Below are 19,042 nucleotides of genomic sequence, written 5' to 3'. Positions count from 1 at the left end.
CAACCACCGCGCGCTCCCTCCATCTCCGCTTCCATCTCCAACAAATTCTCCGTCGCGAACTCCGTTCCCCGCACTGGTTCAACCACAACCCCAACTACAACTACAACTCCAGCTACAACCACCACACACGAATAATGCCCAAACCAAGTCGCGGAGGCCGAGGGGGAGGAGGTAGAGGATCTGGTCGCGAAGTCGCAATCTCGAAGGCATTGAGTTATGCCCTCCGTCACGCGGCAGAGCGAGAGGGGTTGAAGATCGATAGCCAGGGATACGTGAATGTTGCGGATGTGGTGCGTTTGCATTATGAGCTTACAGAAAATTTGGATAATACCAGACGAAAATTGGGTGATTGAATGAGGCTAATACGAAGTCCGTTCTGTTCTAGCTCGCATGGCGAAAACTCAGGTCGCTAAAGGTCTCCTTTGCGGAGATCGTCAGCGCCGTCGAGACATCGGATAAGAAGCGGTTCGCGCTGCTCTACGCGCCCCAATCCGAGACATCCGCATCCTCCACTGAAGAAGCCGAAGCTGAAGCCGAAGCCGAAGCAGAGCAGGAAGCCACGGCCGCAACGGCAACAGCAACAGCCAAAGCGCTCACGGCGTCGACAACCGACCAAAACGCAAACAACTACCTGATCCGCGCGACGCAGGGCCACAGCATTAAATCCGTGGAGGCCGAGGCCCTCCTGGAACGGCTGAGTCTTAACGATCCGGAGAAACTCCCGGAGACGGTAGTTCATGGGACGTATCATTCGGTTTGGCCGATGATTTTGGAATCCGGGGGGCTACGCTGTATGGGGCGGAACCATGCGCATTTTGCGACGGGGCCGGCGATTGATTCTGTGCTGGGGGCAATCGGCAAGGGTGGTTCTACGGGTGATGGGGTTATATCTGGAATGAGGGGGGATGCGCAGGTTTTGATCTATATCAACCTTCGGAAGGCACTTGAAGGAGGGTGTCCGTTTTGGAGGAGTGAGAATGGGGTTATCCTGAGTGAGGGGATGAGTGTGACCGGGAAGGAAGGGGGTGAGAGCACAAAGGTGATCCCCGTCGACTTCTTCGACGTTGTTGTCGAGAGGAGAAAGGGGCTGGGTAAGATTTGGGAGGCTGGGGAGGTGCTGCAGACGTTGCCAAAGGAGTTGACCAGCCGACGGAATCCGAAGGGGAGGTGAGGGGATGGACTTTGTCTATCTCCAGTCTCCTGAGCCCGTGGGGGGGTCTACGTCTTGGTCAACGAAGATTATGAGCATAATTGGCTAGATTACCCAGAGCAAGCAGGCTGATCGCCGAGAAATAAGCACTGGATCTGAGGATCTGAGGAAGTTGATGTGTTCCTCCAGAGTGATCTGCTCCTTCAGCGCCAAGACGGATATTTGCTACTCCAGTCCAAGTCACGGTATCTCCATCTCCGGAGTTTATGTCCGGTTGTCCACCATGGATCTCCTCACGTTTCTGACGAGTCGCATTCACCACGGGGATTTTCCAACCATACACAGCTTGCTGATGTGCTTCTGTCCCCCAGTTGCCATGATGCAAAGTCCGCCTTCTGGCGCGCAATGCGCTGGTCTGGTTAATGGGGACGACGTCCTCTCCACGTTCCTCAACCACCCATGAACTTGAGTCTTCACATTCCAGCTCTCCTATTCTCTTCCTTGCAGAGCCTCATCTTCAGTTGTCATTTCCTTTCCCCATTCCACATGTCACCTGAAGGCCTCGTCGAACATGGTCGCCATTGAAGCAATCCGCGTCTCCAACCAACAGGTCGCCTCGGGCCTACCAGCAGGCCTAGTGGCCGTCTTCGTCGGTGCAACCAGCGGCATCGGCGAGTCGTCCATGAAACAATTTGCTAGGAGTGCCAATGCGCCGCGGATCTATTTCGTTGGGCGCACGGCCTCGTGGGCTGAGCGGATCAAGAAAGAGCTCTCGGAACTGAATCCCCAGGGCACCTATACCTTTCTCCAATGCGACGCAAGTCAGCTGAAGAGCGTTGACAAGGTCTCTCGCGAGATCAAGGAGAAGGAAGCGGCGATCAATGTGCTTTTTATTAGCATTGGGACATTGCTTACTGGGACGAGTGAGTTTTCTACTCTCGAGTCAATGATTGGTAGGACAAGAAAGGGGGGTGCTGACTCTCATAGAAACCGATGAGGGACTTCACTACTTTGCGGCTCTGTCGTACTACTCCCGTATTCGATTTGCGGCGAACCTTCTTCCTCTCCTGCAAGCGGCGCCCGGCCTCCGCCGTGTTGTCACAGTCTTCGCCGGCGGCAAGGAGGGTCAAATCGACACCAACGACTTTCCCGGCTGGAAGCTTGGAGCCCTGGCACAACGCGGACACTTTGCCTCGTTAATCACTCTGTCTTTTGAAACTCTCGCCAAAAAGGCACCCGAGGTCTCTTTCGTGCATGACTATCCAGGTTTTGTGAAGACCGACCTCGCTCGCGGCAGTAAAGGCATCGGCGCGGTGATCGTTAAGGGCGTCGCCAAAGTGTTCGGCCCCTTCTTGAATATCCCCATTGAGGAGGCTGGCGAGCGGCATGCATTCTACGCCACCAGCTCGCGGTATCAGCCAGCTTCCGGGGACGCAAAGGGTGTTGAGCTTGTTGACAAGGTGCACGTTGGTACTGGGACAGATGGAAAGGAGGGGAGTGGCGTGTATTCCGTGCATTCTGATGGGGAGACGAAAGTACAGGGGGTATTGGCCGAGTTGAGGAAGAAGGGAGTGAACGAGAAGGTCTGGGAGCACGTTGAGGGAGAGTTTGTGAGAGTTACTGGGAGTGCTGCTGTTTGAGAGTCAGTTGCGTCATGTCATGTTTCGTCTTTCGTCAATTGTGTCTCAAATCCAGGAACCTCACTTAATAATACCCTCAATTTGTCCATCGATCCATAGATAGTCATCGCAAGAACCTCTCGTCCCGACAGTAGAGAGCGGATGCGCCCCTACCAATCATCGACCACCGAGACCCGACATCCGAACAATCGGATCGCCTCATGCTGTCCAAGCCCGTCGGAACCCCAACCTGCCCTCTCCTCACCCCAGTCTCAAAAACTTCCGACTGCAGAACTGCATCCAAATGCGTGGTTTCTTCCCAGACTCTGGCCCCCCGAGGAGCCTGAGGCGTGCCACATACCCGAATTACCCAATGAGTACCCTCCTTGAATCTTACCAGAAGACGTAAATCTATAAAGCACATACCAACCCTCCTGCTTCTACCCATCCCCCTCCCCTCCCTCTCTTCTCCAAAGAGAAACCCACCAACATGGCTTCCCACCGCTTCAACCCAACCTTCACAGACAACGTCATCTCGGCCATGGGCAAGAACGTCAACCCGCGCTTCAGACAGCTCATGGCCTCCCTCATCCGGCACGTGCACGACTTTGCGCGCGAAAACGAGCTCACGGTTGACGAGTGGATGGCCGGCGTCCAGCTCATGAACTGGGCGGGGCAGATGAGCGACGCGAAGCGGAATGAAGGACAGCTGGTTTGTGATGTTATCGGGCTTGAGTCGTACGGCTGTCACCCATCCCCGCTTTCGTTCTTAGGTGGAGAGGGGGACACGGCTCTTTTTGTTAACGGAGGGTACATAGACTCGTAGACGAGATAACATTCAAGCTCGCCGACGAAGCAGCAGACGCGCCCACGGCAACCGCAATCCTAGGCCCTTTCTTCCGCCCCGACACGCCCTTCCGCGCAAACGGGGAGACGATCGTCAGGACGGCGCCGACGGACGGGAGCGGCGAGACCGCGTACATGACCGGGCAGGTCGTCGACTTCGCGACGAAGAAGCCGCTCGTCGACGCCGTCGTCGAGGTCTGGCAGGCTTCGACGAACGGGCTGTATGAGCAGCAGGATCCCGGGCAGGAGGAGTTCAATCTGCGCGGGAAGTTCAGGACGGATGTCGAGGGGCGCTATTCGTTTTATTGTTTGCGGCCGACGCCGTATCCCGTGCCTGATGATGGGCCTGCGGGGAAGTTGTTGAAGCTTATGGATAGGCATCCGTTTCGGCCGGCGCATATTCATATTATCGTATGTCTTTGCTTAGTTTCTATTTATTAGTACGGCTAACAGATGCGCAGGCGACATGCGACGGATACAAGCCGCTGACGACACAGATCTTCGACCGCAAGGACCCGTATTTGACGAACGACTCTGTCTTTGCCGTGAAGGACTCGTTGATTGTGGACTTTGTCGAGCGGAAGGGCGATCCGCAGGCGGGACTTGAGCTGACATACGACGTAAAACTGGTCCCGGATAAGACCAGCAAGGCATGATCCTCTTATTAGTTAACGTTGTCTATCCGTTTATTTGTGATACTAGTAGGCTTCAATGTTCCCTAAAATACCCAACCTATTGCATCCTTTTCCGACTCCATGGTATTGTAATACACCTGAGCAAAATAGATGTCGGCATCCATGCCATCTAACCCAACCTTCTATAATCTGGGTACGAGTTCATCCAGAACGCCTCTATATCCCCGCAACAAACTCTTCAATGGCGCGGCCAACCTGTTCAGGCGCCTCAATGCAGTGCCAATGGCCCACGCGCTTCAAAACTTCCAGCTCCTTGTTCGCACTCGACACATTATCAAAAATACGCTGGCACCCCTCAAAACTGGCAGACTTGTCTTCCTCCCCCGCTATCAATAGGAACGGTGCTTTAATGGCGGCGTAATCAACCGTCGGCGCATTAGCGATAGCCCTGCAAAGTGCCGCATACCCCTTGGGATTCTGACCAAGGACGAGTTCTCGGATGAATGAGCGGGCAAGAGGAGTGGCTTCTGAGCCGGTCGCTTGGTTTGGGATTGTATTTGCGAGAGGTTCCATACCGCCTTTATACCATATCCTCGTCAGCAAATATATCTTCTCTTGCGGCACTCTTTCCCTTTCAGGGAGAGGCTCACCTTCTGTTGCGGTCTCACTGCGCTTCTGCATCACCGATGCCAATGTTTCGGACGGATGAGTCGGGCCAATTGCGACGACCCCTTTCACGCGGCCTGCGTACTCGGATCCGAGTAGGGTCACCACCAGGCCGCCCATGGAGTGGCCGATGACCACGGCTTGTGGGATATTCAGTGCGTCAAGGATCCCGACGACATCAGCGGCAATGGATGCGATCGAAACAGGCTGGTCCGTGTACGTTGAGCGACCGGAGCCGTAGGTGTCTGATGTGATACACCGGTGCTTCGATGTAAGGTAGGGAAGGATCGGAAAGTAGTAGTTCTGCGAGGAACCCAGGCCGTGGGTGAAGACAAGTGTGAGACCATTCTCGGGAGCACCGTCGGGATGGGAGTCTGTATAGTGCAATCGGTGGTTGTTGACCGAGATGAACGGCATCTTGATCTGTCTTTGGATTGTAGGTGATAATATCCAAGATATCGAACCACATGAAGTGGCGGGGTTGAACGAGAGACTATCGCAACAGAAACCGCTAATGATCAGCCGGAACCGTCAACCAATTTCAACCCCCCCTCCTCCAATATCTCCGTACTGTGTACATCCCCACCGGCAACGAGAGATCCGGGCCCAGCGAGCATTCCGCCGCAGACAGCAAATGCGATCTGTTACATAGTACTCTGCTTTTTCGACCCCTTTCTAAACCTGTCAGATTGCAGGGAGTTTGTGGTTGCAAAATATCACGGCTGTAACCAAGCGAGGGGCGCCGTTATCCGAAGACCACCCGCGAGCTCTAACGGATCGGAAAGCTCCCCATTTACTCCACCTTTGCCGTTCCAGTTCTCGAAACAGATCACGCTCAGGAAACGAACCCGTTTCTTGAGACGAACGTGCGATCAAAGGCCATCAAGCTGAGCGAGCGCTTCGTCAAAGCTCGTACCTGCGTCAAATTCGTCGACATACTCAAGTAATAGCGCAGTGTCATCTGCAAAGACTTGGCTCGCGAGGCCGGGTATACCCGGCATCTGGCCAACCGAGACCTGCTCGACCGGCGTTTCTCTCGCAATTGCCTCAATCTCCTCGACGAATTCTTCATCACAGGGAAAGGAGCAGTCGGAGAATTCTTCTTCTTTCGCATCGTCGCTTCGGGGTCCGTCACACTTGCCCTGGATCGATTCACTTGCAGCCCCAAGCGTCACCATCAATTCATCCATCTCTTCGTCTTCGAAATTGACATCACCATCATCAAATTCAGTTTCAAAATCAGAGGCTACTATAGTGCTCGCTGCCACAGTGCCCTGGCTCTCGGTCTCAGATTCAGTCTGCCCCCCCTGACGCTCGACTTTCGCGGGCGGCGCTTGTTTGATAAAGTTGAAGAGCAGCGGCTGACTTGCAGGAACTTTAGGTGCATCCGGGTCTGGAAGACCGAGACGCAATCTCTCCTCCCGGGCTTTGGCCTCCTTCTCAGCACGCTTCTTCTTCTTCTGGATTCGACGCTTCTCTTTTTCTCGGAGTTTCTCCGCTTGATCCTTGCGTTCTTGCTCCCGTTCGATTCGCGCAATTTCGGAAGCGGTAAATTGGAAACGCTTGTTGCTTCGTTGGTACCGTCGGCGGACAACGCGGGACTTTTCGTAGGTGACTCGCGGACGATCAGCCATTGTTACGTCGGAGGTTCGAAGTCACGTATGTGGATGCTGAAAGAAGCGGGAAAGAGAGCAGACATCGATGAGGAGGGAATACTTAGAAGTTATAAACAATGTAGGAGGATGAGAACCAAAGGCTTGCAGCTGCATAGAGATTCATTCACTAACTTGTAAATAAAGAAGCCCCCAAAATGGAAGCTGTGGATAGCGTGACCTCGGTGATACTATTAACCGAGACGCTAAGCCACTTTTGTTGGCAAAATTGAAGGTTGAACCTACACCAATATCCAGGACTCTTGCCATTTTCTTCGCTTTGACCCGGCGTGCCTCCCGAGAGTACATTTGAGAAGACAGCCATGGCACGAGGCATGGACGGACCCGGGAAGGTTACTCGCCGTCCAGGGTCAGAAAGCCAACAGGGCACCCCTCGCTGCGATAAGAACTCTTATCGATAAGCCGCCTCATATGCTAACCATGTCCACGTCCCGCACCCTTTCTGCCTGAGGCCTGAACTTCATCCAAATTGTCGAGCCTCCTTGCACTCGCATTCTCATCTTGGCCACCTCGAATCCTCGCGCAGGTCTCCATAAAGTGTTACTTCATAAAGATGCGCCTCGTCAAAAACAAGATCGAATACAATGGCGGCGGCAGCGTCACCCTAATCCCCGAGGAACCTGAAGACATGGTACATCACCCCACCACAGCGCAACGGCAGTAACCTAAGAGCTCTAACAGTGGCATGCCTACAACCTTATCGTTCCTGGCGATCTTCTTTACGCAACCGCCCTTCGCCGCGTAACTACAACCGCCGCAACGGGCTCTACGAGCTCCCAGCGTGTGCGTCTCACCCTCGAAATCCGGGTCAAAAACCTCGACTTTGACCCCCAGAACTCCCAGCTCCATGTCAGTGGGCAGATCGTCAATGAGACACAACACACAAAGGTCGGGCAGCACCATACGCTTGACCTTGAGCTCAATCGGCAATTCACCCTTGAGAAGGGCTCAGGGCCAAATAGTGAGGGAAGCGGGTGGGATAGCGTTGCTGTTGAGGCGTTGAAGGATGCTGTTGACGAGGGGGGAAATCGCAGGGCCGAAGCCGTGGCGGTCGTTATGCAAGAGGGTCTTGCGCATATTTGCTTCATTGGGCAATTCCGGACGATACTGAAGCAGAAGGTTGAGATGTCGGTGCCGAGGAAGAGGGCTGGGGGTAGTGATCATGACAAGGTATGCCTTTCCTTCTTCTCTCCGCGAAAGGGAGGAGATCGACGAGGAGACCAACTTGACCGACTAATTGGCAATAGACTATGACAAAATTCTACCAAACAACCCTCGACACTCTCCTCCGCCACCTAGAATTCAACACCAGTTCCACTTCAATGAGCACAACCGACCCCGTCCGTCCCGTCCTCCTTGCCTCCCCAGGCTTCACCGCAGCCTCTTTCCAAAAACACATCCAATCCGTCGCAAACACGTCCACGCCAGCACTCAAGCGCCTTCTCCCCTCAATCGTCGTCGTCCACTCCGCGAGCGGCCACCTCCACTCCCTCACCGAAGTCCTCCAATCACCCACCGTAAAGGCCCTCCTAAGCGACACCAAACACGCGCGCGAGACAAAACTCATGGATGACTTCAGCACCGAACTACGGAAGGAAACGAACAAGGCTACCTATGGACCGCGCGAGGTCGAGCACGCTGTTGACCAGGGCGCTGTCGGGAGAGGCGGAGGTGTACTAATCATTTCCAACCGGCTGTTCCGGTCCCAGGATGTTGCGGAGCGGAAAAAGTGGGTTGCACTCGTGGATCGCGTGAGGGATACTGAGGGGGGCGAGGTACGTGTTCTTAGTTCTGAGCACGAGAGCGGGAAGAGGCTAGATGGGCTGGGGGGAATCGCGGCGCTTTTGACATTCCCCATCAATGACGAGGATGTGGGAGAGGACAGTGAGTGATTGCATTTCTGTCTCTACAGATCATAGATATCTTTTCGGTCTGGAGTTTGCATTGGAGGTTGAGATACAACCCAACATATATACTTCGGAAGTGAAGTTCTTGGGATATAGTAGCAAGTAGGAACTCAAAGAGAGAAGGTATGGACTTCTTCCCTGATAGACTGAACAGAAACGAGGACTACAGTCCAACGGAAAGAAACGATGCTGAATTGTTGTTAATACTAGATTCCATCTCGAGGTGTGTTCAAGAACCACAACCTCCCCCGGGGTCAGAAAATCCAACCTTGGAAGACCCACCTTGCCCAACAGGAATGCCCTTGTGGGAACCGATCAGAGACGATACAACAGACAACATCGATCAAATTCTTTTCAAAATCCCCACACCATAGCCACGGGGCAATCGCAATCTCCCCAGAAATTCTAATTAACATTCACCGGTAAAAGCCGCAAGCCATCCAATCCGCCAACAACATCGTGTATCTCCGCCGCTACTCCGAGCCTCTTCCGTTCGAGAATCCCAACAAAGGCTCCAGCTTAGGGGGACCCACCAAACGAAGCGATGAGTGGATCTCAAAGACCGAGACCCCAGAGACGACGACATTGAGAGTCCCTCCACGAGAAGAGGCGGGTCGAGAACCGTCATGAGGTCCCCGAGAACTCCTCAGTACTGGCAAATACTGAACTCAAGCTGTCTCCATCGTGTGTCCCCACCGAGGATCTGCAATGCGTCATCCCATGGATGTCAATTCCGTGGCACTGCGGGGAAGTCAATCTTCCGCAAATACTTCAGCGCAGAGAGAGACAGGCCATGTGAGGCGGTGTCAGTGTCAGGCTCCTGTGTCGTCGCCCCTCGAGCATTGCAAATAATCGCAGCAGGGATGGCGGTCAGGTCCCAGAGATGAGTGCCGCTGTGCCAAGCACTCGAGAGGCGAGCGGCGCGTAAACTGAGGGACTGGGGCGGGATTTTGCACCATGTGGCTTGGAGGGGCGGCACGTTCACTTTGGTGGGGAGGAGGAGAAAATAATGTCTAATTCATGATTTGGAATTGATTCATATCTCCAAACAGGGAACGAAGGGTATATCGCCGAGTATGCAACAGCAATGTTAACCAAAATCCCCCACGATGCGGAACATGCAACCATCAGGCTCAAATGAGATGCCAAAAAACGAAATCAAGTCTAATCAACGAAAAGTCCAGAAAATGAGAATGCTAGTCTGTTGTCCTTTTCCTTTTCTCTCGAGCTGTTCTGCTTTGCGGCTCTTTCTCTCCCGGATCCTTCGATTCAGTGCGCCGTCGTTTGCGTTGAGGTTCTATTGTTCGATGTTGCGGAGGGCTTTCTCGGGCATCTCGTGCACGTTCCTGCGCATCGATATACTCTAATTGCGCCTCGCATTGTTCCGCGGTGAAAAATGTGGTGGCCCCGAATTCTGTCATCTACTAAAATTAACATAGGACCAATCTCAATAAGTATTTTGGACTCACCTTCTGCGCGATCAACTTGTACTTTTCCTGTTCCCAGTAGTGTCTAGCGCGTAAGAGGGCCCGGACCTGGAACACTTGATTGTCAGCCCGCTTGATTATGGTTCACTTGTATAAGGGCTTGGCATGGTACACATACTCACATCGTGCTCATCCCACCGCTGTAGCCGTTCTTTGCGTCTGCGTAGCTGCCGCATCTGCAGGCGCGCCTCGGTTGCGTCCTTATTATATTTCTCGCGGAACATCTCTCGGATAACCCTCCATGCAAGGTTCTGCTCTCGAAGCTGCTCTACAAAGGCATCCTCCTCTTCAGCCTGAGGGTCCCTCCGCCCCCGTCCTGGGGCTCGAGGCCGTTGAGGATGCGGATCCGGATGACTATGCCGTCGCTCTTGCTCCAGGCGCTGGAGTCCTTCCGGATGAGGGAGAATTGTGACTGGGGGTTCGCGTGAAATGGATTGCTTGGACTCTCGCCGACTTCTTTTCTTTGACGGTTGGGGAGAGATAGTTCCGTCTCTCAGTCCGTATCCGCTAGGTGAGATACCTAAGCCAAGGCTCGGATCTCGAGTCAATTCGCTCGGAAAAGGTGTCGTAATCCCAAGCCCATGGTGAACTGCGGACTCCGAGACAGGATACTGATACTCTTGCGAATGGTGACTGAGCACCGGGCTGTTTCTTGCAGGTACGTATGAGTTGTCTGGGAGGCTGATCGGTGTTAGAATCGCTGCGGATTGGTATGCTGTTGGCGCGTTGTACGGATGGGTAACCGCTCCGTAGGGAGACTGTAAAGCACCGAGGGTGTCAGTCTGCGTAGCCAAAACACCTCTTGTAGTGGTAGCACATAGACGTACCCGCTCTAGCGATGGCCACTGAGACTGTAAATTCCCATAGTAATCATCCATCCCTCCACTCGAATGACAATCGCCCTGGCCAAACGACATTGGTCCGGGGTATTCGCACGAAGAGCGGTTGAACATGAAACAAACCGGTCAGAGAATAGCTGGAAGCGCCGTGGAGGGGTTCAAGGGTGGACCATAAGGGAAAACGAAACGTTTGATGAAACGGTCGACAGGGAGGCCAGTATAGAGGGCGGCAAGCGATAGTGGCCCGACGAATGAATTGAGACTTGGGAGACACAATATATCAACCCTTCAGTCCCAGGCTTGAGGGTTCTTAGGCTTGATCCGTTCTTTGGAGGGGATGGGGATGGGATTCCAGGCTTGAGCAGAATGCTTCGGCACGAACCCAGTGCGGGTGGTGATAGTAAAGGTCCTTGAAGCAGTGTCGTCGAGGTTCATATACTCGAGTCGAGGATATCAACGGAGGCCAAAATGCCTTGCGAGGCAGGGCCAGAGTCATGAAGCTCGTCTTTCAACAGGCTCAGAGAGCACGAAAATGTGTGATAGATGCCGCCAAACATCACCGTGCCACACAAATTCTCTCCTAACAAGAGGCCCAGGATAAAAGATGGGTCTGCATCTAAGCGCCGAACTTATACCCGGAAACGGGGTCCGTTTCCTTGGGGGAGGGATGAGGGTCATCTTGCAGCTTTTCAGTGATAATGGCATGGAAGGGTGAATCTAGCCCCCAATTCCCCGGGGCTCAGACCTTGCATATTATTTTTTAAGGCCCACCGTGCTCATTGTTGACAAGACAGGACCGATCGAAGTCCCAGGGCTTCGGATATCCAGGGGTGGGAACCATGAAAGAGGGATCACGAAGAGCGAACCGGAGAAGATTCGGTTTTAGCGGCCCTAAAGCCAAATGACCGTCGGTTGATTCGCGCTAAGTTCACAAAAGAGGGTCCCAGCTCGCAAGGCCAGAACCTCCTTGTCAACGGCTTTTTGAACAAAGAGTTTGCTGATGAAAACGCGGATGAAGATCACTCGGAGGTTATACAATCGGCTACGGACGACAGAAAGAGGGCGTACGAGAAGTCAATTGCCCACGCTGTTGACTTCCACTTGACAAGCTACGAAGAGGGCTAGCAGCACTGGATAGTCGTCGCCCCCAAAAAGCGCAGTCGAGGGCGGGAATTCTGGTTTCATTAGGAAGAGCTGCGCCGTCATAGCGAAGGAATCCTTGGCATCGCGCGTAGAATGGGGCACAGGACCAAACGGAATGATTTCAAAGAAGCTTCGCAGACCTGGTCTTCATGGGAAGCCAGTCGTGGTTCAGGCTTGGAGTTGTGCCTCTTTTCTTGTTGCGGCTGTAAAACCCCGTGTGGGCAAGATGCACCGCCGAGAATTAAATAGGGTTAGCGTTGCAGGACACCCGCAGAGGCATCCCTCCAAACCATGACTGAATGCAATTCGACACCCAGGCTGACCACCATGGCTAGCAGAACAATTCGTTCTTTGCGAACTCTGCGGGAGAGTCAACTGGACGGACACTGGGGCGAGAAGATGGAGCCAGTGGAACGGTCCATGTTAGTGCATCCATCGATATCTTCGGTTATAATTTTGATTTCCGGGACCCCACCCAAATTACGACTCCAGAAAGCCCAAGCTGTCAATGAGAATGTTGAATTGGAGATCCAAAAGTCAGGGTCTGAGAAGACTGAGCCTTGGCTCATCCCTCTTGCCAGTGGCGTGCATCCAACAAAAACCACGTGTCCCTGGAAGGATTGGCCGGCTACGCGCCGGACGATGCGAGGATGATTCGTTTGGATGTCTTTCGTGCCTGAACTTCCAATCCTCAGGAGTGGATGGTGAGCTGCGGCCAACCCCGGCGCCAAAGACGGGGATTCATGAGGATAGGGGATGGGCCTTATCCCATCAAATTATCGAGGCAGTTGCCTGGGTAGGGTGAGAGGGAGAGAGGTACCTTCTCGTCTCAATAATGAGAAGTGAAGGAGACTCCTCGAAAGAGGGGACTGAGTCTCTCCCGTCCTTTCCAACCGAGATCTGGAGCTCGCGATGACACGTGCTCCACAGCTGGTCCCAGCAAAGAGCCCAAGGATGTCCTCGTTGCGCTGAGCAATCAGGATTCAATGAGTGAAATGAGCCATTATTTTCAACCATGAAGCCCCGGGAATCATTGAGCTCGGTGATGAACGGCGCATGAACCAAGGATTTGTCGAAGCTCGGCTGATTGGAGCTGCCTCCAAGCTAAATTCGAGTCAGTGCGGTGGCTGCCGACGAGCCGACCCCGTCTAAAAATGAACAAGGCAGTTTTCGGTCAGCATCAGGCAGTTTTCTCCTCGAATGGCCCGTTTTTTATCTTCTTGGATCCTTTGTGGCCGCCATGGTCTGATCTCTTGTTCCTTCGTCCCCTCAATCTCTTCCGGTTTGATCGTGGCTATGTCCTGGCGCAGCAACGGCCCGGAGCTCGTTTGAAACACCCATGCTCCGTTCAATATCAAGAATTCTTCTTGTCAAAATTCATGGCGAGATGATGATTTAAAATTAGGTCTGCCGAATTATGCTTACTCATCATAGTTATTCCTAGGCCTGACTGTGGCTGTCGTCCTCAGCCAGACGGTCCCAATGCGAGCAAGGGAAAGTCTGACTCTGGTTTCCTCCCAGTTTATCGCCTTCCCGAGTATTCAACCACGAGTCGCAAGACAATCAGGAGTCAAGGTCGCGGATCTCTGGTTGGATGCATGATAGTTGCCCACTGCTCAGTAGAAGTGACATAATGCGTCTTCCTAATCGTTTGGCACTGCCAGCGATGCCGTACATAAATTGTCTTTAGTCCCTGTCGTCCTCCGAAAATCCCTCTGCATCACGATCCGCCGCGGGAGATGGCGCGTTGCGATGATTTTGCAACGTGTCGTCTGCCGAGACCGATATTCCCCTGGCACCCCAGCGGTTATTCCTGGGCTGCTGCTCAACATCATCGTCCTCATTATGAAGCCTCTGCTCTTCCTCGTCCTCGCTTCTCCGCCGCCTGATGCTGAACACTTTATTTACGAGATAGCTGTTCCGATAATCTTCTGAATCGACAATGCCTCCATTTCGGAGCTTGACGCGTTGACGTGTATAATATACCCAGGCAAAATCGACGTAGAATGCCGTTTGAACGATCCCGAAGATGATTGATACTGGGTCCACATGATGCTCGGGACCGACCGCTCTCACGAACCAGTTTATAATGTAAAACGCTCGATAGGAACCCAGCATCAGAAGATAGTACGAATTAATAACGGTAGGGACGGTCGTTTGGCGCAGGAGCAACAGCTGCGGGAGAACACAGACTGATTCTAAGATGATGGAAAAGGTCCATAGAATCTAAACAGGGTTGTTGCAGTCAGCATCTGAAATCGAAAAAAAGGCCTATACGCTTAGTTCGGCTCACATCTTCAAACCATAAAGTTGTGAAACCACTGAAAATAGGTATCACAACAGGAGCGAGAACGAAGGAGACAACGACAGAGCCCAAAGCCATCTTCCACGCTCTCTCTCTCTCACGTGTCCGGGGAAAGACTTTCATCATCAAATACATCGTATAGAATGAGGAAATGAGATAGAAAAATTTGAATATAACGTTGTAAGGCTCATGCCAGCCGCCCGGTCGCAAGAGATCAATATAGCGCGTGAGAAATACCAGAGTGTAGAGAGCCTGGGTTAGGAGCGAGACACCTGCGAGTCAAAATGCACATTTAGCGAAGTGCTCCGAGACGAATGGATACGGTAGGTACCTTCAGCACTCCGGTTTCGATGGATGGTCCAGAGGAGGACGCATTTCGACGCGAAATGAGTGAAGTCCGCAAGGACACGTGGGACAGTCAAAATCATGATGAGCTGAGAGATTCAGTCTTCTAGAGCCAAATTCGGATAACCATATGCTTGCGCCACTGACGGCGCAAAGAGGGGCGACGACAAGGTTCAGACAACTCGGCTCGCGGTACTGTCCTCTCGCTCAGGGCAAAGAACTTTCGAGTTTGTCGTGCTTACGGAGCACCAGTCGAGGAGACGCTGATACCAGACTGCGACCAAGCCAAGAGACAAGATGAGACGCAGACTTGATCTCATCAGGCAGAAGGCCAAACTTTGGAAGGACAGAAAGGGAACGAAGCTTGGGCGGAGACGCTGGAAGCTGCTGATAAGCTCAAGCGACGAAAAGAGCTAATCAAGAGCATCAAAGAGAAGAGGCAGCTATCTTGAAAAAGCTCTTGATATTCTCACAAAATCCACTCCAAAGTCAGTATCTTCTTTACCTTCTTGGCCCGAGACTGCTGTCTCCCTGCCTCTCAAGCTCGCCAACAAGCTTGTCTTCTCGGCTGCGTGGTGGTCACGTGATATAATGACATCAGCAACGCCGAGATTTCTTACTCCAAAAAAGGAATAGTCCGTTCAGGTGTCTGCCCCAGGAGTACAAGGATTGGCTACAGTTCGAAGCCTGACACACCCTTCCAAACTTACAGTCTCGGAGAGCAAGCCCTGGAGATGTTCTGGCGGAGACGTTCGAGGTTCCGAAACTCCGGACTTAGGGCCAAGTACCAGAACAAAAAGGAATGAGACCCAGCACCGCAACTCATAGATCCCATGTATCATCAGCGGCGCCGAACCGACAGCCGAAGAACAACATTCGAACCTCTTCAAACCACACTGCCGACCCAGCAAGGCCCCGTTAGGGCTACCTGCGGAGTGAATAATAACGGAGCACCATTAACCTGCAAGTTGACTCATGTCTGATGGAAGAAAATTGACTGCTTGCACAGGAGACGTGACCTTTAACTACAAGAACCTTCACGGGTGCCTTCCAGGACGGAAGGCTCCCGGCCACTCAACCAGAAAATAATCCTTGTTTGAAAACAAGTCCAGGATAAGACCCATCTTGACCAGTCAGAACCCCCGGCTGTCGCTGAAGCGTTTTCGCCCGTCTTACTCCCTCCAGCCACTCAACAGTCATATCCTCACTGTGTCTTCATCGCCGACTACCCCGCTTCCAGGCTCTCTGACAGGGACAATGAGGGAGGAAGCAAGTCAATCATTATTCTGTATGCCTTTGGTTCTTGATTGCCAAGCCCGAGACGTTGAAAGATTCCTATTGGCGCGACTCGTGTCAGTTTGGAAGTTTGTTTCCTGTTCACCCGATATCCGTGTTAATCCGTCACCCAAAAATGTCGGCAGGTATAAATGGCCGATATTTTGAGGCATTACGGTCATCTTTTATCCGAATATGATGCACTGGTTAGAAGGAAAACCAATTTCTGGAGCGAGAGTAATCACCGTGAAGGGGATCTGATGGCGCCTTCAGGCGTCTAGATCTATCAGTGAAAATCATCCGCTGACGAAAGTTGATGAGAGCGTCGGATGTCTCTGGGCCCAATCAGCGGACTTCTCTTTATTTTCCGTCTGCTTCCTATGCCTCTGTTTTGACCTTGGGTCGGCGTGCAGAAACGAGTCAACAGGCCGCTGGGGGAAAGAGAGAGAAAAAGCAAGCGTCATCTGGAGAGCGCGCGATTGGGCTGTCTGCTCGTTCAGTGCTTCCAAGTCACTGGGGTGGTCTCAGTTGCTGTCTCTTCCTCCATCTTCTCCTCTTCCAATTCCCCTCTACCTCTTGATGCTGCACCTCTCCTGGCGTAACAGCTTCTCATAGCGACTGACACATTCAGGTCCTTCGTCCCCTTCCGTCACCCACAAGTCTGATATCTGTAAACACAGTACCGGTTATTTGCCCCGTGCGTCCGTTTATTCTTTACTTTCTTTTTCTTAGACAAACATCCCGGGACGTCTCAGCTAAACATGAACTTCGGCCAGTAAGACTGCTCTTTTCCCTTTCGCGTTCGTCGTCGTTCCCCTGTCCTGCCCAGATGTTCTCACCAGAATATCTTCTGGTTGCTACTCCAGTGTCTTTCGGTTCTATTCCCAGCCTCCGTATACTAAGGTGCTCGGATTGTGCTCCTGTGACTGTGCTTACACCTGTTTATACTTATTATTCTGTTGCCCCTCCTCTCCTGCTCTGCTTCTCCTCTCCCGCGACCACTTCGTTTCTTCCCCGCTCTTGCTTCAGGCCCCCCTCTGCGACTCTCTGCCCTCTCGTCCGTCAGTGTCAGTTATTTACAAACATGCATGTAACACCCTCATCACAGCAATCCTTTTGTCTGGTCGCTTTGCCTTCATCCTGCAGCGCTACTTCTACGCTGTGGGATGTGTCCGTGTCATCGTCACTTTCCGGTGTAACAGAAGGCTCGTGTCCTGCGACTTGACAGGCCAATCTCCCCGGACCGTTCTTTAGCGGCAGAGTTGCTAATCTCCTTGTCATGTGTATGTACAGATGAGCCTGCCCAACGTGATTGGGAAGCTTTTACAACGTCCATTATGTCGTAAGTTCAGTTCTCGTTCTCCTGAGCCTAGCGATGCCCAGGCGAAATGTTGTATTCACCTGTCGGTCGACTTGGTTTGGCGCGTATGTACATCCATGGTATATATGCATCTATACACAACTAGTATATACCTATATTTGCACGCACATATCCATGAACTCCCATTTCTCATCTTCTCATTCTTTGTCATGTGCTCCTTCTCCTCTCCTTCTTCCTTCACTTCTGCTCTCAGAATACCCTCACCTCTACCTCAAACCATCCTTGCTGCAAAGCAGCTGAATTCTGCTTCCCCTCTTTAAGGCAGGCAGCTAATTACCTCTCCCCCTGCCTTCCTTCCATTACCAGGTCATCTCCAGCCTCTAAGCGGATCAAGGTCTCTGCCCCTGCCAGCGCACAGCAGCATCTCCTATCTCAACAACAGGTACAACAGGCTCGTCCCTCTCAACGTTTACCTACCTCCGAGGGCATTCCTATGCCCCAAACTCAGACTCCAGGGTCGAATCCGCGTAAACGTCGTTCCTCCCCTGAGCAAAGCTCCACTGCAGCGATGACCACCAATGCACCGGGCGACGATCCTGTACCTCCAGCGCCAGACGCCACTCCTCGGAAGAAAGGGAGAACCAATACCCCCTGGACTGCGGAAGAGGAGCAGAGACTGAAAGCGATGCGCGATGCTGGCCGCAGCTGGAACGAAATCGCCAAGGTTCGTAAGAGGCATCGCCACGGCTACTCCTCTCCAACTTCCCTGACTTGACTCCCTGCAGACTTTCCCCAACCGGACCGAGGGCAGTGTGAAAAAGCACTGGTATAAGGTTTGCTTCGACAGCCATTCTAAAAGGGTAGTTTATTGACTTCGGCACTTAGGATATGCACTATGCAGAGTTTGCGGAAAATGAGGTGAGCTCAAGCCCTGAGAAGTATCCCACCCTGCAGCCTGAATCTGATCTCGTGTACAGTCTGTAGCCCTCCGGGAGGCAATCAAGGAGTACGAGGCGAACAAATGGAAAGTCATTGGGCAAAAAGTTGGAAAGCCAGCTAAGGTGAGCTATCGAGGCCCGGTGCAAAGGTCCAGCTCCTAACTTTGGGAATACAGGCGTGCGAACAGTATGCGAAGGAACATTTCAAGGACCTCTAAATATTGGACAGCTTTTAACGACGTGACCACTACGTTGGTGTTCTCATGGATTGCCCCGATCTTTTGGTTCTATAGCATTTCCTCTCTCGGCCAACTTTTCAGTTTCAATTTGCGTCGCACCAGGCGAAAGGTTACCGGAGTCATTGAGTCGGTACTTATCGTTGTGTTTGCTTTTGGCTCTAGTTGAGCGTTGGACATGCGTTATGATATGTGCTGGTGGCGCTGGGGGACTCGAGTACCATAGCATGCTTAATGAGAAAACCGTCTGACTTAAACGAGCACTTCGAGTCAACAATTAGACAGGTCGTTAGTATGCCAAGTAATTATCAAGGCGGCGGAAGAGAGTCTAATCGCGGGAAATTCCTTTGTCGCAGCTCACTTCGTTTCTTTTCACCCCACCACTTCCCCTCGTCAACTCTTCGAAATACAGTCGATTCTCTCTATCCTAAACCCCTCAACTGTCTTACTCTACTCAGGTGAAATCAAAGTACCCCGTTTCATCATGTCCGAAAACCCTACTGACTTCGTCTCCCATACACATCCTAGGCCCCGGCTACTCCCTCCACTGTATTGCACCTCCCCGTTTCCTCCGGATTGCCATGGCCACCATGAAGCTGAGTAGCGTGGGGTTGTCTATCGATCAAGGTATCTCGGTAATCTGCCTGCATGATGACC

General features: G+C 52.5%; 11 protein-coding genes across 11 annotated transcripts; 7 read left to right on the top strand and 4 right to left on the bottom strand.

Annotated features, from left to right (window-relative positions):
* Positions 1 to 134: 134 nt before the first annotated feature.
* BJX67DRAFT_380590 (tRNA 2'-phosphotransferase) lies at positions 135 to 1,171 on the top strand (the record flags this gene model as incomplete). Its single annotated transcript, XM_071032814.1, has 2 exons — positions 135 to 290; positions 386 to 1,171. The coding sequence occupies 2 exons, from the start codon at positions 135 to 137 to the stop codon at positions 1,169 to 1,171; spliced, it is 942 nt and encodes a 313-aa protein (XP_070887017.1).
* Positions 1,172 to 1,446: 275 nt separating this feature from the next.
* BJX67DRAFT_75032 (uncharacterized protein) lies at positions 1,447 to 3,025 on the top strand. Its single transcript, XM_071035380.1, has 2 exons — positions 1,447 to 2,073; positions 2,138 to 3,025. The coding sequence occupies exons 1-2, from the start codon at positions 1,722 to 1,724 to the stop codon at positions 2,788 to 2,790; spliced, it is 1,005 nt and encodes a 334-aa protein (XP_070887016.1). The 5' UTR covers positions 1,447 to 1,721; the 3' UTR covers positions 2,791 to 3,025.
* Positions 2,964 to 4,369, top strand: BJX67DRAFT_75055 (intradiol ring-cleavage dioxygenase). Its single transcript, XM_071035381.1, has 3 exons — positions 2,964 to 3,507; positions 3,588 to 4,026; positions 4,077 to 4,369. Exons 1-3 carry the CDS (start codon positions 3,260 to 3,262, stop codon positions 4,269 to 4,271), a joined length of 882 nt encoding a protein of 293 aa, XP_070887015.1. The 5' UTR covers positions 2,964 to 3,259; the 3' UTR covers positions 4,272 to 4,369.
* Positions 4,370 to 4,466: 97 nt separating this feature from the next.
* Positions 4,467 to 5,333, bottom strand: BJX67DRAFT_380587 (alpha/beta fold hydrolase; the record flags this gene model as incomplete). The annotated part of the gene is made up of 2 exons (XM_071032813.1): positions 4,467 to 4,828; positions 4,901 to 5,333. The coding sequence occupies 2 exons, from the start codon at positions 5,331 to 5,333 to the stop codon at positions 4,467 to 4,469; spliced, it is 795 nt and encodes a 264-aa protein (XP_070887014.1).
* Positions 5,334 to 5,386: 53 nt separating this feature from the next.
* Positions 5,387 to 6,718, bottom strand: BJX67DRAFT_352004 (uncharacterized protein). The gene is made up of 2 exons (XM_071028960.1): positions 5,488 to 6,718; positions 5,387 to 5,409 (listed from the first exon to the last, which is right to left on the bottom strand). The coding sequence occupies exon 1, from the start codon at positions 6,548 to 6,550 to the stop codon at positions 5,789 to 5,791; it is 762 nt and encodes a 253-aa protein (XP_070887013.1). The 5' UTR covers positions 6,551 to 6,718; the 3' UTR covers positions 5,387 to 5,409; positions 5,488 to 5,788.
* A 112-nt stretch (positions 6,719 to 6,830) lies between these two features.
* Positions 6,831 to 8,587, top strand: BJX67DRAFT_75013 (putative translation factor pelota). The gene is made up of 3 exons (XM_071035379.1): positions 6,831 to 7,220; positions 7,271 to 7,759; positions 7,837 to 8,587. The coding sequence occupies exons 1-3, from the start codon at positions 7,143 to 7,145 to the stop codon at positions 8,479 to 8,481; spliced, it is 1,212 nt and encodes a 403-aa protein (XP_070887012.1). The 5' UTR covers positions 6,831 to 7,142; the 3' UTR covers positions 8,482 to 8,587.
* Positions 8,588 to 9,537: 950 nt separating this feature from the next.
* Positions 9,538 to 11,150, bottom strand: BJX67DRAFT_74961 (uncharacterized protein). Its single transcript, XM_071035378.1, has 3 exons — positions 10,106 to 11,150; positions 9,966 to 10,031; positions 9,538 to 9,917 (listed from the first exon to the last, which is right to left on the bottom strand). The coding sequence occupies exons 1-3, from the start codon at positions 10,934 to 10,936 to the stop codon at positions 9,693 to 9,695; spliced, it is 1,122 nt and encodes a 373-aa protein (XP_070887011.1). The 5' UTR covers positions 10,937 to 11,150; the 3' UTR covers positions 9,538 to 9,692.
* A 2,353-nt stretch (positions 11,151 to 13,503) lies between these two features.
* BJX67DRAFT_74934 (ER lumen protein-retaining receptor) lies at positions 13,504 to 15,261 on the bottom strand. Its single transcript, XM_071035377.1, has 3 exons — positions 14,602 to 15,261; positions 14,259 to 14,542; positions 13,504 to 14,191 (listed from the first exon to the last, which is right to left on the bottom strand). The coding sequence occupies exons 1-3, from the start codon at positions 14,696 to 14,698 to the stop codon at positions 13,652 to 13,654; spliced, it is 921 nt and encodes a 306-aa protein (XP_070887010.1). The 5' UTR covers positions 14,699 to 15,261; the 3' UTR covers positions 13,504 to 13,651.
* A 1,333-nt stretch (positions 15,262 to 16,594) lies between these two features.
* On the top strand, positions 16,595 to 17,330 carry BJX67DRAFT_74836 (uncharacterized protein). The gene has a single exon (XM_071035376.1). It carries the CDS (start codon positions 16,720 to 16,722, stop codon positions 17,113 to 17,115), a length of 396 nt encoding a protein of 131 aa, XP_070887009.1. The 5' UTR covers positions 16,595 to 16,719; the 3' UTR covers positions 17,116 to 17,330.
* A 1-nt stretch (position 17,331) lies between these two features.
* On the top strand, positions 17,332 to 18,361 carry BJX67DRAFT_74747 (SANT/Myb-like DNA-binding domain-containing protein). The gene is made up of 4 exons (XM_071035374.1): positions 17,332 to 17,935; positions 17,997 to 18,044; positions 18,097 to 18,129; positions 18,189 to 18,361. Exons 1-4 carry the CDS (start codon positions 17,705 to 17,707, stop codon positions 18,309 to 18,311), a joined length of 435 nt encoding a protein of 144 aa, XP_070887008.1. The 5' UTR covers positions 17,332 to 17,704; the 3' UTR covers positions 18,312 to 18,361.
* BJX67DRAFT_351966 (uncharacterized protein) lies at positions 18,251 to 18,660 on the top strand (the record flags this gene model as incomplete). Its single annotated transcript, XM_071028959.1, has 1 exon — positions 18,251 to 18,660. A coding segment is annotated over exon 1 (212 nt), but the record flags the coding sequence as incomplete, so codon positions are not given.
* Between the last annotated feature and the right edge of the window lie 382 nt (positions 18,661 to 19,042).

The sequence above is a fragment of the Aspergillus lucknowensis genome (genome assembly GCF_044049455.1).
Source record: "Aspergillus lucknowensis strain CBS 449.75 chromosome Unknown BJX67scaffold_16, whole genome shotgun sequence".
Classification (NCBI taxonomy): domain Eukaryota; kingdom Fungi; phylum Ascomycota; class Eurotiomycetes; order Eurotiales; family Aspergillaceae; genus Aspergillus; species Aspergillus lucknowensis.
The sequence above is the reverse complement of the archived record's forward strand: the minus strand, read 5'-3'. Positions and strand labels throughout refer to the sequence as shown.

Bases quoted from the DNA above. Each gene is read 5' to 3' on its own strand.
- BJX67DRAFT_75032 (XM_071035380.1), top strand. From the start codon at position 1,722: ATGGTCGCCATTGAAGCAATCCGCGTCTCCAACCAACAGGTCGCCTCG. The intron at 2,074-2,137 runs GTGAGTTTTCTA...TGACTCTCATAG, and splicing joins GACATTGCTTACTGGGACGA to AAACCGATGAGGGACTTCAC.
- BJX67DRAFT_75055 (XM_071035381.1), top strand. From the start codon at position 3,260: ATGGCTTCCCACCGCTTCAACCCAACCTTCACAGACAACGTCATCTCG. The intron at 3,508-3,587 runs GTACGGCTGTCA...GAGGGTACATAG, and splicing joins GATGTTATCGGGCTTGAGTC to ACTCGTAGACGAGATAACAT. The intron at 4,027-4,076 runs GTATGTCTTTGC...ACAGATGCGCAG, and splicing joins CGGCGCATATTCATATTATC to GCGACATGCGACGGATACAA.
- BJX67DRAFT_352004 (XM_071028960.1), bottom strand. From the start codon at position 6,550: ATGGCTGATCGTCCGCGAGTCACCTACGAAAAGTCCCGCGTTGTCCGC.
- BJX67DRAFT_75013 (XM_071035379.1), top strand. From the start codon at position 7,143: ATGCGCCTCGTCAAAAACAAGATCGAATACAATGGCGGCGGCAGCGTC. The intron at 7,221-7,270 runs GTACATCACCCC...GAGCTCTAACAG, and splicing joins CCGAGGAACCTGAAGACATG to TGGCATGCCTACAACCTTAT. The intron at 7,760-7,836 runs GTATGCCTTTCC...AATTGGCAATAG, and splicing joins GGGGTAGTGATCATGACAAG to ACTATGACAAAATTCTACCA.
- BJX67DRAFT_74961 (XM_071035378.1), bottom strand. From the start codon at position 10,936: ATGTTCAACCGCTCTTCGTGCGAATACCCCGGACCAATGTCGTTTGGC. The intron at 10,032-10,105 runs GTGAGTATGTGT...CAAGTGTTCCAG, and splicing joins AGCGGTGGGATGAGCACGAT to GTCCGGGCCCTCTTACGCGC. The intron at 9,918-9,965 runs GTGAGTCCAAAA...TAATTTTAGTAG, and splicing joins ACAAGTTGATCGCGCAGAAG to ATGACAGAATTCGGGGCCAC.
- BJX67DRAFT_74934 (XM_071035377.1), bottom strand. From the start codon at position 14,698: ATGATTTTGACTGTCCCACGTGTCCTTGCGGACTTCACTCATTTCGCG. The intron at 14,543-14,601 runs GTACCTACCGTA...TTTGACTCGCAG, and splicing joins TCGAAACCGGAGTGCTGAAG to GTGTCTCGCTCCTAACCCAG. The intron at 14,192-14,258 runs GTGAGCCGAACT...AACCCTGTTTAG, and splicing joins CAACTTTATGGTTTGAAGAT to ATTCTATGGACCTTTTCCAT.
- BJX67DRAFT_74836 (XM_071035376.1), top strand. From the start codon at position 16,720: ATGTTCTCACCAGAATATCTTCTGGTTGCTACTCCAGTGTCTTTCGGT.
- BJX67DRAFT_74747 (XM_071035374.1), top strand. From the start codon at position 17,705: ATGCCCCAAACTCAGACTCCAGGGTCGAATCCGCGTAAACGTCGTTCC. The intron at 17,936-17,996 runs GTTCGTAAGAGG...GACTCCCTGCAG, and splicing joins GCTGGAACGAAATCGCCAAG to ACTTTCCCCAACCGGACCGA. The intron at 18,130-18,188 runs GTGAGCTCAAGC...TCTCGTGTACAG, and splicing joins CAGAGTTTGCGGAAAATGAG to TCTGTAGCCCTCCGGGAGGC.